Source organism: Beta vulgaris, chromosome 2, assembly GCF_026745355.1.
Source record: "Beta vulgaris subsp. vulgaris cultivar EL10 chromosome 2, EL10.2, whole genome shotgun sequence".
Classification (NCBI taxonomy): domain Eukaryota; kingdom Viridiplantae; phylum Streptophyta; class Magnoliopsida; order Caryophyllales; family Amaranthaceae; genus Beta; species Beta vulgaris.
The window spans coordinates 46423542-46441509 of NC_079203.1; the positions used below are offsets into that span (position 1 = coordinate 46423542).

A 17968-nucleotide genomic window follows, 5' to 3' on the forward strand; every position below is an offset into this window, starting at 1 on the left:
CTCTCTACTTCCCAAACCCTTAACCCCTGAGTTCTCTCTCCTTCTCAGTCGCCACTCGCCGGCCACATCCTGCTGTGGCACTGTACTCAGACTTCCGACGGCCTCGCAGGTCCACCACTCCCGACAACCTGAGACCAAAACCGCTCTCCCTTGACCCACGTACGATTTTTTCGAAATTTTTTTAGGTTTGGGCGAACGTCCGCGGTGGACGTTCGCCCCACTGGATCTCGCCGCATGTGAGTCGCGCCTGGACGTTGCCGGCCATGGGCGGAACGTCCACGCGACGATCGCCCAGGCCGGAACGTCCAGCCAGACGTTTCGGCCATGGGGCGAACGTCCACGCGGACGTTCGCCCAAACCTAAAAAAATTTCGAAAAAATCGTACGTGGGTGATGGTGGTGGTTGGGGGAGGTAGGTAACGGCGGTGGAGAGTCACAGGTGACGGCGGTGGAGAGTCACAGGTGACGGCGGTGGAGGGTCACAGGTGTCAGTGGAGGTGGGGGTGGTGGGTGGTGTGGAAAGGAAAAAAGGGTAAAATAGTCCGAAAAAATGGATTTGTGGCGATTTTAAATAATTTTGGGGCGATAATTAACAAACCCCATGTGGCTCTTTTTCATTTGAAAAGAAAAAATAACTAATTTTTGCTAAATTTTAGTTAGTTCAAACTTGAAAGAGAGATGTTAGAATTGTAGCCTTGAGGGTTCCATACATAAAGAACAAAATTATAAAAGTTTACTTAAATAATATTTGTGGGACAAAATTTAAGCTAATTATATTATATGAATGTAATTAAGTGCAACAATTACTTTGCATCCTGATAATTTTTAGATTATTTGAAATGGACCGGGTAATCTAATGAGGAGGAGGAGAGTGTAGCCTACTTACAAGTTAAAGGAGGTTCATCCTAAAGCAATTGATGATAGAAGGAGTAACTCCAAAGCCTATAAAATAGTTTAGTCTTTTCTCTTTCTCCAATGTAGGACACTCACATGTAGGCATCAATGGGATTCAACACATCCTCCCCCTCTCTTTAGTCATTAGGATTTAACAATTTTAGGTTGTTTTGGTCGGAATTTGGGTTGTTTTTACTTTATATACATCTATCCCCTCAAACTAAATTTGCAACGACTGCATTTTTTTTGGTCAAACTTCACATATTTATCACTTTGCACTATTATATATATCAAATTTCAAAACTATGTCGTGTAAAATCTTGTCGGATTTATATCAAAGTGTATTTTCAAATTATCAACTTTTTATAATCTTAAAAACGAAGTCTAGAATATTACACAATCACATATAAGATCTACTTACAATAATTTATGCTAAAACGAGAGTAAGTTTATTTTTTTTTTTTTTGAAAGAAAGAAAAGGGATTTCATTAATATTTCGCCAAACGGCACTTACAAGTCATTTCTGAAAAACATAAAATTCTAATAGAAATACATTTCACCCTAGAAATGTAAACATCGCAGATTTGACTTATTTTGCCTTAATAAAAATCTTCATCTGAAGCAATGCAATCTGTGAGTTCGCTCTGGTTCGGCATACGATCTGCAGATGCGGAAATTTTGGGATGAACGTACTCCAATAGTCTTCCATAATTTTACAGAAGTTGTGAAACCCTAATTCTTCAGGTTGAATCTCGAATTTCAACCAATGAGAATAATTTCTCATCTTACACCCTTAAAAAGTTGGAAGATGGGAACTATTCATTTCTACAGTGTTCTGAGTCACAAACAAGCGAAATTCACTGTTCATAAGAATGGGAAAATCTGAGCCTTCCATCGTTGCAACATCTAAACCGCACGATTAATTTTTGTTCCTTCTCCCTTATTCCTCGTATCTCTCTGTCTTCTCCCTCTATTTTCCTCCAGGTTACAAAAGTTAGGGTTTTAGCTATGGCAAAACACGGAGAATCCAAGGATATATCAACGCCAGAGAAGATCATCAATGCGACTCTTCTTCTTCTACTTCTGATTCTGAATTCGTGAGGTCAGAATTCGTGAGGTCAGAATTCGTGAACACGATTTCTCTCTCCTTGAATTTATCATTTTTGTTGTGTTTCGCGATTTTCTAGATCTAGAAAAATTTAGGGTTTTGGCTATGGTTTTGCACGCAGAAATCGAAGGCCAAATCAACGCTTGAGAAGATCGCCCAGAAAAATCACCAATGAGAATCATCTTCCAATTCCGATTCCAAATTCGTCAGTCAGTTAATAGCTCCTCTCAATTGTTCGCGGTCAAGGCGGAGGAGATAATGAGGAAGATAACAAGTTTTAGAGTGTATTTTAAATTGTAAGTAATATATTTCATTGAATTCGATTTTTTTTTTCAGGGTTTGGTGTTGATGTTGAATCATAAATCTATAAATTTGGGAAAAAAGCTAATTAGATTTTCTAATCCACTCTTCTCTTCCGAACTCCCCTGTAGATTAAGAAAAAAAATCCCGTGTTCTATTTTGCTGCAGCTTTCAAACCTCTACTCACAGCAGGACACAAATCCAACGTTTTTCTCAAAGCGTGGTATTTTCTCTATTTTAATCTTTAATTTCTTCGATATTTTCAGAAATGAAACCATAATTTTGATGAATTTCAGTTTTCGTTGATAAATTTTAATTTCTGTTATATTTATTTGCGATTTCATAGGGTTTGTTCTGGCGGGTAAAGGAAGCATTTCTCAACTGGAATGTATAGTTTGCCTTTGAAGAAATTACATGAATTCTCATGGATACTCATAGATCTGGGTAAGATTAGCTTTTTGTTGGCGATTTTAAGATGATTTTGTTTTGGTTGCTTTTGTTTGTTCTTGTTTAACGTGAAATCAGGTTTTTTAAAGAAAAAAAAATGTGTCCAGAGATTTTCTTCTGTATACTACTAAAGATGGAAAACTTATCAGGTGATCTACAGTAATTGTTTTGTATATGTGAAAACAATCTTATGTGCCCTTTGGTTTATAGAAATTGAGGCGCTCTTTGGTTCTGTTTATTAAGCACCATTTTGCATTGTTTCTTTCCTGTTTAAGTGTTTTCAGACAGGTTGTATAACTTTGCCTTTTTTCCTTTTTTAAATTATGTACATGAGAAAGTTTGTATGAGTTGAATTCAACACACATTAATACCCATAATATTCATGCAACTGGTTGCACGTTGACATCAAGTATAGTAGCTGAGTTAGCCAAAGGTTTACTGATGCTATCACCTGTTAAGGTGTTCTTTCTTTAATTTTGCCGCTATCTCAGTAGGTGTCCATGTGTATTAGGAGGTCATTGATACCTTGCCTCTGAAAACTTGCAAGCTTTATGTTCATCACTTTCTTCTCAGACCTACTTTTTATAGTTTACTAAAAGGAGGATCATGACATGGTTATAATCTCATCTTATACATGGATCTAAATTAGGTCTATAGTCCATTCTTCTCTTACTTATGCTATCTCGTAAATAGGGTAACATTCAAGCAAGATGTCTTGGATGAAACTGGGGACATGGCTTTCACATCATTTAGCGAAGAGTGTGAGAACCCTATGCAAGCTCCCGTTTGCTGAAATATACTCGCAGTGAAAGACGTAAGCATTTTTCTTTTTGTTACAGATCTTATTTTTATCGTTAGTATGAAACAGTGCAATGTTTTAATCTTTGTGCAATGAGGTAGTCTACAACCCATATGTTGTAGCAAAGAAACCTATAATAAGCGCAATGTATATTACACTTACAGGCATCATAGATGCACCAAAGACAAACCCCCTTAGATGCATGAGCAAATACATGCAGACAGGAATACTCATATTCAAAGACTGGCTTACGGTAGCTTGTAGAAAATTGTCTTATTAGAGTTAGCCCATCATGATGTTCCTTTTCAGTTAGCATTGGGATAGGCTCTATGTTATCTTATGTCATATCATCAAGTTTGATGGCATTCATTCTTGCAGGTTAGCCTATTATATTCATGGATTAGGGTCTAAGGATAATGACCTCATGAATATCACATAATATATGGTGTTGATTATTAACTCTCCATTTTTAGTTGATATGAGGTAAAATCATACACTTGTGTAAAGCATGAATTACAATTCTTTGGGTTTGGTCATAACCACTATCAAATCAATTGGTCTGTTTGAATTTAAATTAGTTATACTCATTCATTTAAAAAGGTGTTATGCTTATTATGTTATTCCTTCTTTTATCTTCTTATCATTTGTTCTTTCTCTTTAGATCTTATAATCTTGGCTTTTTAAGTTGGAGAATTGACTTTCTTGGCCGGAATCCGGCATTGTGGGCTGTATTATATTCTTATGTCACTGGATAAAGGCATTGATATTGGTATGGGTTAGAGTTTAATCCTGGAGCACGGAAAAATTTGAAGACTTCAAAACAATAGATAATATGATAGTATCTAACCATATGTATTAAACAATTTTTTTGATTTATTTAAATACGTTTTTGGTGGGTAAACACAGAAATTAAGCTTTCACAGATTAGTGAAATGTCCTTCAATACAAAGGCACAGAATTATGGATGAGTCTCCTCTAACCTGACTCTAGCTTCTCCAATTAGATTATATGTATTTGTAACCTATACTTTATTTCTATATCTACAGAATATCAATGTGTTGAATGCCTCACTTTCGATAAACTTGCTTTCATAGCATGTCTTGTCCAGAACACTGAATGTTTCTTTCTTTCAATCTCACTTTCATACTTATCTCTGTTGGTATTATATTTTGTCAACTATTTTGTTTTTTGATAGTTAGTTTTTGGATATGTTACGATTTGATATGGAATATGTTGAGTTCTTACGGTGGTACTTCGCTGTTAATTTTCATTGATTAACACAGATGGGGTTTCTGAAATTTGCGGATCTTCACCGTTTTTGGTGTTTAATGTTATTAATGGTGTGGTCTTGGGGGTAATGCCTAAAATATCTTCTGTCTCTCTTACCATCCATCCCCTTTCCTCTTCGAAACTGAAACCCTAGACCTGCACTCCTGCTTCCACCAATGGCGATTCCTCTACTTCGCCATCTTCTTTGGTCGCTTTGATCCCTCTCAGGCGAAGAAGATGAAGAATACGCGGTGAGCACCGGTATAAAATCCGGCGATAACTTAGGGTTTGACTACCTTGCTATCAATCCATCATCCATCAACTCTCGAACAATCATTTTCTTACAATTGTTCGCGCCCAAATGAAAATCACATCGTCCACACCAGGTTAGATACTTAGATTTCTTTCATATAATTGGGTTTTTGGCTTCTCAAATCATATGTTCTTTTTGTATTCTTCAGATCCTTGTTTTTTCCCTCTAACTTTGCTTTTTCTAATTTGTTTTTGCTTTGGTTTAGCCGTTTAGGTAATATGAATCTCATCGCATCCGCTTTTTCTCTCGTATGTTTTCTTGAATCTCCTCGTAGGATTTGTGTATGTTGGTTTCATCGATTCTTCTATGGTTTCAAATTGCTTTGTTGTTTGATTTTGAATATAGAGTTAGGTCTGATTTAGTATTTTTTTTTATTTTGCAATTTGTCGAGAAATTCCCTTTTCTATGCTTTTAAGTGAATATGATAGTTCTTCTATTATAAAAGCAGAGAAAAGGAAAAGCCTTTGGGTTAGTCGTTGCCTTTTCTCTCTCCTGTTCTTCGCCCAGCTTCCATGGATGACGATAAGGTAATTCTTCTTCTTCTCTCTCTTCCTCTTTTCTTATTTTACTGTATCGTTTGTGTTTAGATTAGGCCGCCAAAATTATTCTTACTTTTTAATGCTCAATTCGACATCAATTTATGAGTTTTTTGATAGCTAATCAACAACATAGCATCGAAGGAAACAAGATAATAATAATAAACAGATCCACATCAAAAACATAAAATTATACGTAAAATTAAAAGTTACCCAATAACACAATCAAACGTTACAATTGCGGAATGAAAATTGAGGTAAAAATTTAACAATCGCAAAGAAAAAAAAAGGCCTGGGTAAATACTGATTTTGCTGGGTTTTCTTTTTACGAAGTTGTGATTAAAGACCTTCAAAAATCAATTACTAATTTCTCTCTTCAAAATTTTACTTGTATGATGTAAATTGGGTTAAGAGTAGAATAAGGTAGATACTTGCAACAAAGAAAGAGCTTCAATCATATACTACTTGTGTGTTGAGTATTTTATTTTAACACACAAAACCGTATAAAATTGTCTTATTTTGTTCATCTTAGACCTTTTAAAAGTGGGAATTAGCCACACTATTTCTTTTGATAGTGTTATGGGTGACGAAAGGTAGATCCAGGGTTCTTTCTTGATTTTGCTATTAGAGTCCTAACCGGTGTGTAAAACGTGCAAGTTAATTAGTTGCATTATCTTTAGTTGCCAGAATATTATTAATTCATTTACTTTTTTTGTTTTAAAATTCTGGTAGAATTGTTAGAAGTTTTATAATAAGATGTGTATTATCAAAAAAGGAATTCATCTGAAGAATCAAAAAAGGAAGTTCGAAAATTACTTTCACGGAAGCATCTCCATATTTTTAAAGAGTATATTAAGATTTAAGATAGAATTATAAGAACTAATTATCATCATTTCATCTTGGATATCGAGAAGTCTGCTGGGAACAATTGTATAGGAGATAGTATTATAGTCAAGACCTTAGCTATTTCGAAGCTGCAAAGAGTCGGAGTCAAGTGACAGTTACTATTATATATTATTAAAGTTTGTATGCCCTTTATATGCAGGCAATTGCTGTCACCACATGTATCCGAGAATCGTGGCCAGTTTTGTTGCTTACGCGTCTTCTTTGCGTCTGCATTGGGCTTCTGTGAGTACCATTTTTGATGTGTTATTCTTAACTGAAAGATTTGATGCAATGTATATTCATTTGTATTGTCATGTAACTATAACATAACGTATGCATACTTAAAGCTGAATCATATACTATGTAGTAGCAGCTGAATCATATAGGTACTAGCTACTAGGTTATTAGCTACTGTATGCCTGTATCCCCTTGTAATTATAAATACCTGACACATGCTTTTGTAATTGCCCTCCATTAGAGAAGTCATGGTTTCCTTTGTCATCTTTTCTCCAAGAATAATCTTCACACTTTTCTGTTTGAGATGCTCCGATATGAACTTTTGTTGTACAAAAAAAGTGTGAAATCTTACACTGATGGAGGGAGTTAGTAATTTTCTTAACTATTTCTTATATCTTATATTCTATGGTGAATGCTTTTTTTTATTTCACTGCAAAATAATATCTTTAGCAAGTATATTGTTGCAGTATCTCTGGCCTCCTATACTGAAGAAGGTATTTACATATTGGCAGCTAAACCAGCTGCTTCAGGTAGCACAGAAATGTCAAAGCACGCTTGCTGACGTTGGATCTGAAGGAGTTTCTTCACAAGATCTACAAACAAACAGTAATATGTGAGTTTATTGATATTTAATTAAAGGAAATTAATGAGCCTCAACAGTCCAATATGCTTAGAAATGCAAGACATGTTCCATCCCTTGTCAGCTTTTATCCGAAGGTTTACAAACAGTAGAGCATTGTGCGTGCCCCTACACATGTTTATGGATTTTGAAACCAGATTGTCTGTCCTGAATCTGAATAGTTCAGATGCTTTTTTTTTATAAGGAAAGAGATAATATATATGTTCTGTATTAAAATTATGAGTTCCCTTCAATTCTTGTGTGAGTTAATAATTCAAGTTTAATTATGTATGATGCAACAGGGTTGTAACAGCTGGTCATCAGCTTGCTAAGAGCTTGGAGTTACAATCACTCATTGACTTGGGATTCTCTAAAAGATATGTTAGTTTTTGTGCCTTTTAAATTTAGAATAGATCATGTTATTTTGTATTGAAGTCCCTAGATGTTAGTTGAATCCAATGACTTCTTTTAAAGCATTGAAATAAGTGGATTTAGTTAGGCAATTGATATAGCTTACAGATATACATCGACATCCTGTTGAAGTATACCTTACAGTAATTAACTGTGCTGTCAATTTTCTCAACTGCACGAATTTGCACTCTTTAATTACTTCTTTTTTCCCTAATACTCTACTACTCCATATTTGTTGTGCTACACGCAATTATGTCTTATACTCTTATTGAAGAAGTTGTGCATTTAAAAGGAAATTGTTATTTCCTTTTGAAGTGATTATTATTGTCTACCTTTATGAGTTAAGAGATTATGGTAGTTTACGTAGAATGTTCTTCTTTCTCTCTCTGAACTAAGGTAATATTCTCAGTTGTCTTTCCTCAAAGTTAACATTTTCTTACTTTTTTGCGCTAACAAATGTTATATCTCATCCGGGAAAGAAGGTAGCATCAAAGCAATATTTGCGTTTATTGTGTTACATGTATCAGACCGTTTTTGTGCTGGTTACTACTATTAGCAATGCTCTCATATCCTGGCAACTAAGATGCAAAAATCTGGAAACTTGTAACTTGACTGTGTTTCTATTTCTTAATTGCCACATAATGCATGAATTTTAACGTGGGAACAATTTATCTTCTGCTCTTGACATGGTGCATATGCTATTTGCAGGTGCAGAATGATATGACTGCTCCAATGCAACATTATTTCATATTTACAGGTCACAGTTCTTATTTAACGGGGATTCAACTAAGTAGCGACTGCAGTGATGTACCAATAATCGTCAAGGCGTTGCATAGAGGAGTCAAGGTGATTGAACTTGATATATGGCCTAATTCATCGAAAGATGATGTTAATGTTCTTCATGGAAGGTTGTAGACTTGTGTTCTTTCTCTAAATTTAATATTTATGATGGTTTATTGTTTAACACCTAACTTACTTTTCCTTCGGTATCTTTTTCAATTGCTACACTTTGTTATCGCGCTTGGCAGCACAAAACTTTGACTATCAATGTTTCCATGTGTTTTTGGTGTTAAATGGAAGCAGAGGAAATACCTCTTTAAACTATACTGATATAGTGATATTTGTTTTCATGTGTTGGTGGGAAAGGAAGCAGAGTAAATACGTCTTTAAACCTTCTTAGCGCTTACCTTTTGAACTTTGTCTATACTTTTAGGACCTTAACAGCTCCGGTATCAATCCTCAAATGCTTGAATTCTATCAAAGAACATGCTTTTGCAACATCTCATTATCCATTATTAATAACTTTGGAAGACCACCTTACTTCTGACCTTCAAGCTAAAGTTGCTAAGGTAGCTTTTGAGTAAACTTTTTACATTTTAATTGTGTCTCCTACACCTTTTTGTCTATATCTTTTCATGATGACTTATTAACTTTACTTTTAGATGGTTACTGAAATATTTGGGGAAATGTTGTACTGTTCCGAGACTAAGCACTTCAAAATGGTTTGGACAAACTTAGACGTCTTAGCTTGAGTGAACAAGCTCTTGCAAGGGGTACTATAGGAGAATTAATCTTACTAAATACTGTCTTTCATTGTAGTCCAATTATATGGGCTCACTTTAATAATAATATCTACTTATGAGTGATAAAAGGATAAAGGTGAGAGGTGAGAGGAAGAGAGAGCGAGAGGATGGAGAGTTTTAGTAGGACAAGTCATTCTCATATGAATAGGATATCAGTGGGGAATCAGTCTTACTATATACTTTTTCTTTCCATTTTAGTGTAATTATATGGACTTGTTGAAATCTTACTAATTACTTAGCTTATGAGTGAAAATAAGGCAAAGGAAAGGAGGGAGCCTAGACAAGGAGGGAAAAAAAGCAAGAGGATGGAGAGACCATGTAGAAGGAAACTTTTTCATTTGAAGAAGGAATTAGCTTACTAATATAATGAGGGATATATGAGGGTAAGAGGGGACTTTCTAATACGATGAGAGTAAGAGGGGACTCTCTAATATGATAAGAGTATATAGAAGGGGATCTAGCCTTATTAATTACTTTCTCTTTCATCTTATTAGTTTAATTATATGGCATCGTTGAAATCTTACTATTCACTTTGTGTATGAGTGGGGGAGGGGAGGGAAGAGAGGGAGATGGTAGAAAGAAGAGTGGTTGAGTGTGATGGAGAAGATAAAAGATGTTAGAGGTTGAACAAGAAAGGAGGTCAGAATAACAAAAGGAGAAATAAAGAGTCAAGTGCACAGAGGAGATTTTTGACCTTGTATCTTAATAACTAGGGTTAATTGGCTAGAACAACACAACCTTGGGCTCAAGTGCAAGGAACAGCACAACCTTAAGCGGGTGCAAAGCAACACAATTAAACACGTGGTGCAGAAAATAGCATAAATGGCACCGGAGCACGGAGATTCCATCGGAGCTAGGGAATCTCCGTTCAAGGTTATGTTGTTCCTTGCACTTGATCCAAAGGTTGTGCTGTTCTAGCCAACTTTCAATTCAATCTCAAAAAAAAAATTGATTTCCTTTTACTTCTTTTTGCTGTGTCTACTTCCTCATTTTGCGATTTTCTTCCCTGTTCGACGCAACACAGATCTTCACATCATCAACAAATTGCATCAGCGCAAATATCGAAATCAATCGCTGGATTTACATCTATCATCATTAATAATTGACGTGTAATAATTGTGGACGCTGATCTCAGTTTCTCCTAGCTCAATATTCACTATTGATTCACCAAAGACCACTCCACGTGCTGTTTGTAAAAGAGTTGGTTTGATGAGCGCCTGTTTCGAGGTCGCGCCATGGTCACTCAAACTTTTTGGAACTCTTCTGTTTTGTGGTGAATTAGTACGGAGCGCATGCTCTTGTGGACTGGGAGTAATGCGAGGTTGTGGTGGAGATGGTGTTTGGTGTGGTGGTGTTGCAGTGTTTGGGAGAGGATGACATTGTTGGAGTAGAGGTGTTGTTTGGTGTGGTGAAGGAAGATGATAATGTTGAGGGAGGTGGTAGTGTTGTAGTTTGTGGGCTAGGGAAAGGGTGGCGGTGATGTAGTGTGGTTTAAGGTAGATTTAGTGTAGTGGAGGTTAAGCAAATGGTGTGTTTATTAAAATAAGGGTTGTGTTGTTCCTTGCACTTGAGCCAAAGGTTGTGCTGTTCCTTGCCAATTAACCCTTAAAATAATGGAGATTCCCTAGCTCCGGTGGAATCTCCGTGCTCCGGTGCCTTTATGCTATTTTCTGCACCACGTGTTTAAGTTGGTGCTATGCTTTGCACCCGCTTAAGGTTGTGCTGTTCCTTGCACTTGAGCCCAAGGTTGTGCTGTTCTAGCCAATTAACCCTAATAACTAAACACAACTTATTAGAAAAACTACAATAATTATTAAATTGGAAAAGACCCGTCACAATCACCTTGCCGCCACCACCACCACGCCACCACTATGTTAAAACCACCATCAGAACCAACACCACAACCTCCCCGCTACCACCTCTTCCATTTCTTATCAAATTCTTATACCAAAATTCACGAAAATTCACCAAAATCCTTCACCAAACTCCTCTTCCATGTTTTGAATAATCTTTCATCTTTGTAACCTGTCATTGAAGCATTGATAGAAAATGAAGAGCTTATTTCTTCAATGTTTGTAACATGTCATTGAAGAACAAATGAAAAATCTCATTTGATTCTAAGCTTTTGTTGTTCAGTGTCATGCTTATCCCAATTATATTTCTTTCTCTATTTGGTTGTCTTCAGTACCTATATAAACTATCATGTTATTTGTCCATCTTCACTAGCAAAAGATATGCTACTAGGGAGTATTAGATTAATAAAATGATTCTTGGGACGTAAGCCAATATCAATAGTTAGATATTTAGAACAATTCTTCAATTATTCTGCATTAGGTTGGTTAAGAGTTAGACCTTGATTAATTTTAGATTGGTTAATTAAGTAATGAGTCCATGTTAAAAAAAAAAGGACACAAATATTTGAGGTGTTCTATTTCGTTTGTATATCTTCTAAAGGTGATTGTGATTCAAATGGGATCAAGTTAATCTACTGTTGCTAGATTTAAAGTTGTTTTGCTGTTATACCTGCATCATAAGCTTAGAAGGCTAGGGATTCTAGCTAATGTTGATTCTTTCTTCTTGAAAATCTCTAATTCGAACTCAAACATATTTTGTGTTGATGCTTTCATCTCAAACAATCTTGATTTTTTGAAATTACACAGGATTTGGGAGAACCAGTCATATGATCGCAAGAGGAATCCTTTTGAAGGATAAGGTTGAGATCATCATTGTCAAGGATCCTCTCATCACCACAGATTAGATGATTTTTTTTTTATTGAAGTATTCATTTGAAGGAGGGCGAAGAATGGAGAGGATTTGAGGAGCAATACAATGTTGAGTGTTTTTGGTAATCTTAATGTAGAGTTGGACACGTCTAATTTTTTTCCTTTGTAGATTTTGAAAATATCATCGATGTAGTTACACGTGAAAGGTTTTGCTCTTTTAATATTGTTTTTGGTAATCTTAAGCTTCAAATAGACTATTTTTCCTTTAAAGTACATGTTGAGTACAATGCTTTCTTTGTTAGAAAACAACATTTGCTTAAGTTTTCACAATGAACCTGAATAGTCTAGGTGAATTCAACTTATTTTAAAAGTAGGAATGTCTTTAAATTTCAAATTATCTTTGTTCTTTGTTTGGGTCTTATGTGAATTACTTTTTCCTACTTCTCTCAATCATGACTATGTGAATTATAAAGTGGAATGTCTTCAAATTTCAAGTCTCTAAGTCCTTGTGGATTTGCACTCTCTACACAAAGAATTTACCAGCATCTTTCATTCACTGAAATGATGATTTTTTTAATCCAAGTCACGCCAAATACATCATATACTAGAAATAGGGTCTACGATGGGAAATTATAAACATCTTACGTTAATAAGCCAAAGCTCCATTGACAAATGCTTCAAAGACATGATGGAAGCCTCCATGTTAACCAGTTCAACATTTTATTATTATTGGAAATTGCTAGATATTACGTTCAAATTGTTCTTTAAACAACCAATACCATGCATTTTTTTCAACGTTATATGGACAAGTAACCAGTTTTAGTACAAGCACATACTCTTCGTGGTTTGCTAATGCAATTCAAACACATTACGTGCTTACCACCTATTTGAAACCAATTGTAAAAAATGTTATCGTACTAATTACACCTAATAAATTATGAATACCGAAATTACACTATTTTGGGGTGTTGTACGCGTAGAGTATTGAAATCTAAAATGCATCTGACAAATTATGAGTACCGCAATTACACTATGCAGTGACAAAATGCACCTAACAAATTTTAAAATTAAGTATTGAACTTACTATATTTTTCAATTATCTAAATTCTTGCTAAACATGAACGCTTTGTGATTAGAGTAATACTTCCTGTTTTTATTTCCACCGACGACATAAACGCTATTTGATACGAGTCTTATGGACATGCTGCATCTCAGGTGCGATGAAGTCGTACTATGTAAACACGTTCTATTTCTAGTCTATAGTTACTATATAGGTTCGCTCAAATCTTTTTTTTTTTTTTTTTGGCAATTCAAAATTGTTATTGAAAACCAAAAAAATTGGGTACAACCAACAACATTAGAGTAACAGACTACTCTTAATGCCCACCATACAAGCCACAGTAGCTGTTTACAACACTAACATTTGTTTTTGCTTCTCACTACATCTAACTGCAACTCTAAAAATGATACTTCTAGCAAGTTGATTAGGATTCACATCTGAATCTCTAAAAAAATTCGCATTTCTCTGTAACCAGATGGAATACAAACTCTCTGTATACATCATAACAAACAGTTTACTGCTATCCTTAGTACTACGAGCTCTCCTGATAGCCAACTCCAGTTCATGATGAGCATTACCTTGAGGCTGCAAATTCAAATATCTGAGAACATTGCACCAGACTGTATTGCTGTAATGACAGTTGAAGAACAAGAGGTTCGCTCAAATCTTACTATATACTTAACTTATGAGTGATACTTTTTTTTTCTCCTTGATGTCAGAAATAGGATCATGCAATGGAAGCTTATATATATTTTGAGAGTAGGTTGACGGTCCATTCAAAAGCACTTTAGAAACATGTGAAATAATACAACGAAGCAATAAGTGTCAGTTTAGAGAACTCTCTATAATTGTTACATTTAATTTTTAAATTGCACTTCAAACAACCACCAATTAATTGTGGATGTACACCTTACTTTTGTGCTTTGCCCCATGCACTCAAAACAACAAGTACCCATTTGGAATAATTACTTTACAATCATCTTGTTAATAAGGACAAGAGAGAAGGAAGGAAAGGAAAAGAGAGGCGAATAATGTTGTATTTGACGCTATAAACAAAAACATAACAACCAAGAAAGAGGGGAGGACAAAGAGAGAGGAGCACTTCCAAAGATCTTCTATAGTCGCAAAAACACATATCAGAAGAAGGATAAAGATCGAGAAACAAACATATAGGAAGAAGGATAAAGATCAAGAGGTAGGAACGTAGGTTTGGGATTCTGATAGTTTAATGTATGCATCACACATGCACTCGCACGTACTCGCACGCGTGCGCGCACGCATACATCACTAAAATATCTAATATAGTAGAAAGCATCAAATATCTTCTTTTTTAATAGAGAAAAAGCATCAAGTATCTTAGCATATAGCTTGACATTCAATATACTATATATTTAACTTTATTCGAATATTACAAATACAACATTCTTGGATCATTGCTGCCTATGAACAATATGAAGTGCTTTTCAAAATGCCAGCCGAACATTTAGCAATTTATCGACTAATGTAAGCACTCTTGCACTTAACACTTTTTCTTACTTTGCACACATACTCATACTTGATTTAAATGTACATTGATCTAATTCTCGACTATTTGCATCCTCTTGCTAGGCCTTTACCAACATTTTTTGTGAACTAATGACAACAAGGTACTTGATGCACATCACAACAACTGCATCAATTTCCAGAAATAGGGTCTGCAGTGGGGAGCCCACTATCTACAGGAATAAATTATAGCTCCGTTTCAACAACACTTCAAAGGCACGCGAGAAACCTACAAGTTAACACCAACTTTTAAATCAAAGTTGTTACATTAGCTATTGGATTGTATCAAATAAACTTAATTATGTATTCTCTTTTCAAATGAAATTAACGAGTAAATAAATCGTGTTTGCACACCGTACTTCATTGGTTTGCCTGATGCAACTAATACAACGTGTGTACTCAGTGTCTGTTTGGAATACGTGCTAAATAGATATTTCACCATTTAACGGATTACAAATATCACAATTATACTATTTTGGGGCGCCGTGCGCGTAGGCGCGCGGAGCAACAACTAGTACCTAAAAACAAAAGAACCATACTCACAACTCCCATAGGGGAGAAGGAGATTTCCAAAACAGAAACTAAAAACCCCATAAAAGGGTTTGAAAAAATCTCATAAAGAGATACTAATTTATTGAACAAAACAAGAAAATAACTAAAACTGAAAATAAAGGGAAAAGGGGCTTACCATGGATGAAAACATCCATGACAGCCCCCTAATTGATGAAGAAGGGGTAAGGGAGGCTAGGGTTTTAGAGAGAGAAAAGGAGAGGGGAGGCTAGGTTTTACGAGAGTAAGTTTATTCTTTGAACTAAAGGGATTATTTATAGTTGAAGTGACCTCTTCAATCAAAAAAAAGTGAACTCTTGTCTAAAATGACTCTTTTAACTTAAAAAGTGAACTTTTTAACTTAAAGAGTGATCCTTATACGGTAAAAGTGAGGTATTCTCACATAAGACTTACTATTAGAACATAAAGATCAAATGTAAGTTGGAGATCATTGAAAAGCAAATGTTGCATTAATATTCCTTTGTTTTTTTTTTTTAAATTGCACCATTTCGTTTTTCACGTTTGTCAAAACACTTTTTTATTATGAATGTCAATAATATCTCTAATTGCATGCATATTAGTATAAATTATATATTATAAAATTTAATATTTGGGATCTTCGAATTAAGTTGAATCTAAATAGATCCCACTTGACTTTGTTTTTTTTTTCTTATATATTAATGTGAGATAAATTAATAAAGTTGGTTGATAAATAGTATCAAAAACAAAATAATACAACAAAAAAGGAAGTATTTGAATGAAGATACTCAAATTTAGTCAAATAGTCGTACTCTTTACATCTATCCCCTAAGAGCTAGTTGCAGGTTTGCTTGATGTTTGTGTATCACCCTCATAATATGTATAGTTCAACTTCTCTTCTCCATTTAGGTTTATCTAATCCAAAGTTACATGCATGCTTGTCATTTGTTTATTTAGATCTCTCCAATTCAACTAGCAAACAACTCTGAAATGACAAAAAAGGATTCCTTCGTATTCGATTTGCTAGTTGTTCCATTGATAAAATAAACATCAGATTCTTCTACTACTATGCCCATAATTATGATTTCAATATTAGTTTCTCACCTATCTCTTATCCCAACTAGATTCCTTCATAAGATATGTATGACTGACTTCTAGAAAGTAGGAGCAACTCTTTGATAGCGTCAATGACTTAACTCTTATAGTCTAGGGTTCATTTCTTGTCGCAAATAGTCACTTGTAGACTACTATATCTTAATGGACAGACGTGATTTTCTACCATATATACATTCCTTAATTAATCATCATGTATTTACAAAATCAAACTTTGATGAGGCATGAACATCTCCAAACTTATCATATCGACATCGTGAATCCATAGTATGGTATCACTAAAAATATGTTATAACATCCGTTAATGACATAATCTTGTCTTGTATATACAACTTCGAAGCTAACAAAAAATTGCGATCTCTTCACTTGATTGTATATGAACTTTATATATCCAAAGATGCATACATTTTGTGTAGCTCTCAACTAGGTACTCTAACTCGCCTCTTGTAGTTCATCAATCTAACACGCCCCGATTTCTTGTGAGGCTTAAAGTGTCATCACACCTAAAAAATGCATCTTGTGGGATGCCCTTCAATTTGATTTGGAGTAAGTTAAGACCTCCACCTCCTTCGAGTTTCAATCCAATGCGACAAAACTCTGGATACCCTCGCAGCAGGATCAGAAGTCACCAAAGGACGTGACTTCATTGTTGGTTGATTATGTAGAATCCTAGGAGGTTGTTTCTCTTCACGGACCTTGATTTAGTGTCTAGTGGACATTGGGATCCACTAGCTCTAGTGCGACAGTCTCCCGCAGAAGATCGTCAGAGTTTCTTATCACAAAAGGCTCCCTCTCATATCAGGTCTTTTTTTCATCAAGACATGATGAGATAATAGCGTCAAGGAAACCAAACTTGCGTCTGGCTTTGAGAGAAAGAGTAATGGCGCGGGCCCAGACCACGTAATTATCGCCGAAAAGTAAGACATGGGTGATGAGATTTCCAGGTTGGTCCCCTGAGCCAAGGTAAAAAGGAGAGGTAGGATCGATCTTATCATGCTTGACAAATTCAGTCATGGTGTAGTGAAGCGAGCTGGCCACACGGGTGGTGCTCGACGCTGACGGTGAAGGTAAAAAAAAAAATAGGTCTTTTAACCTGGCTCCGATACCATGATGAGATAATAGGTTTTTTTTTTAGGGGAATGAGATAATAGGTTTTAATGTGTTGTTGTTGTGTATTACTGACAAAGTAAAGGTTTATATACAACCTAAAAGGAGAGAGAGCAAAAGCCCAAACTATATATGTGATACAATCCCAAACTATACATAGATACATAACAAGGTCCAATAAGACATGTCATCCAACCTTACCCGTAATCGCTCAAGACACATTACTTTTGGACTGGACATGGAATAGTTAGTTTTTTCTTTCTAAAGTAGGTAAGAGCTAATATAGCTCATTGTTACCGTTTGTTTATGTTTGTTTGATTGTATTAGTATTAGACTGTACTCTAATTTTAATTAATTTAAATTTTCTCGATGTCAAAAAAAAATTAGGAGCTCTGGTAGTGTAATGTTTTACCAAAAAATAACTTCATGGTTCATGCCCTCTTCCTAGTCACTCACGCTATCATTTTGATGTATGTATTGTATTTCTATTTGTCA

At 35.2% G+C, this 17968-nt stretch overlaps 1 protein-coding gene across 1 annotated transcript; it reads left to right on the plus strand.

The window, feature by feature from the left end:
* Positions 1-6482: 6482 nt before the first annotated feature.
* LOC125495225 (probable transcriptional regulator SLK3) lies at positions 6483-7888 on the plus strand. Its single transcript, XM_057393109.1, has 3 exons — positions 6483-6793; positions 7300-7400; positions 7709-7888. Exons 1-3 carry the CDS (start codon positions 6728-6730, stop codon positions 7806-7808), a joined length of 267 nt encoding a protein of 88 aa, XP_057249092.1. The 5' UTR covers positions 6483-6727; the 3' UTR covers positions 7809-7888.
* The last annotated feature ends 10080 nt before the right edge of the window (positions 7889-17968 follow it).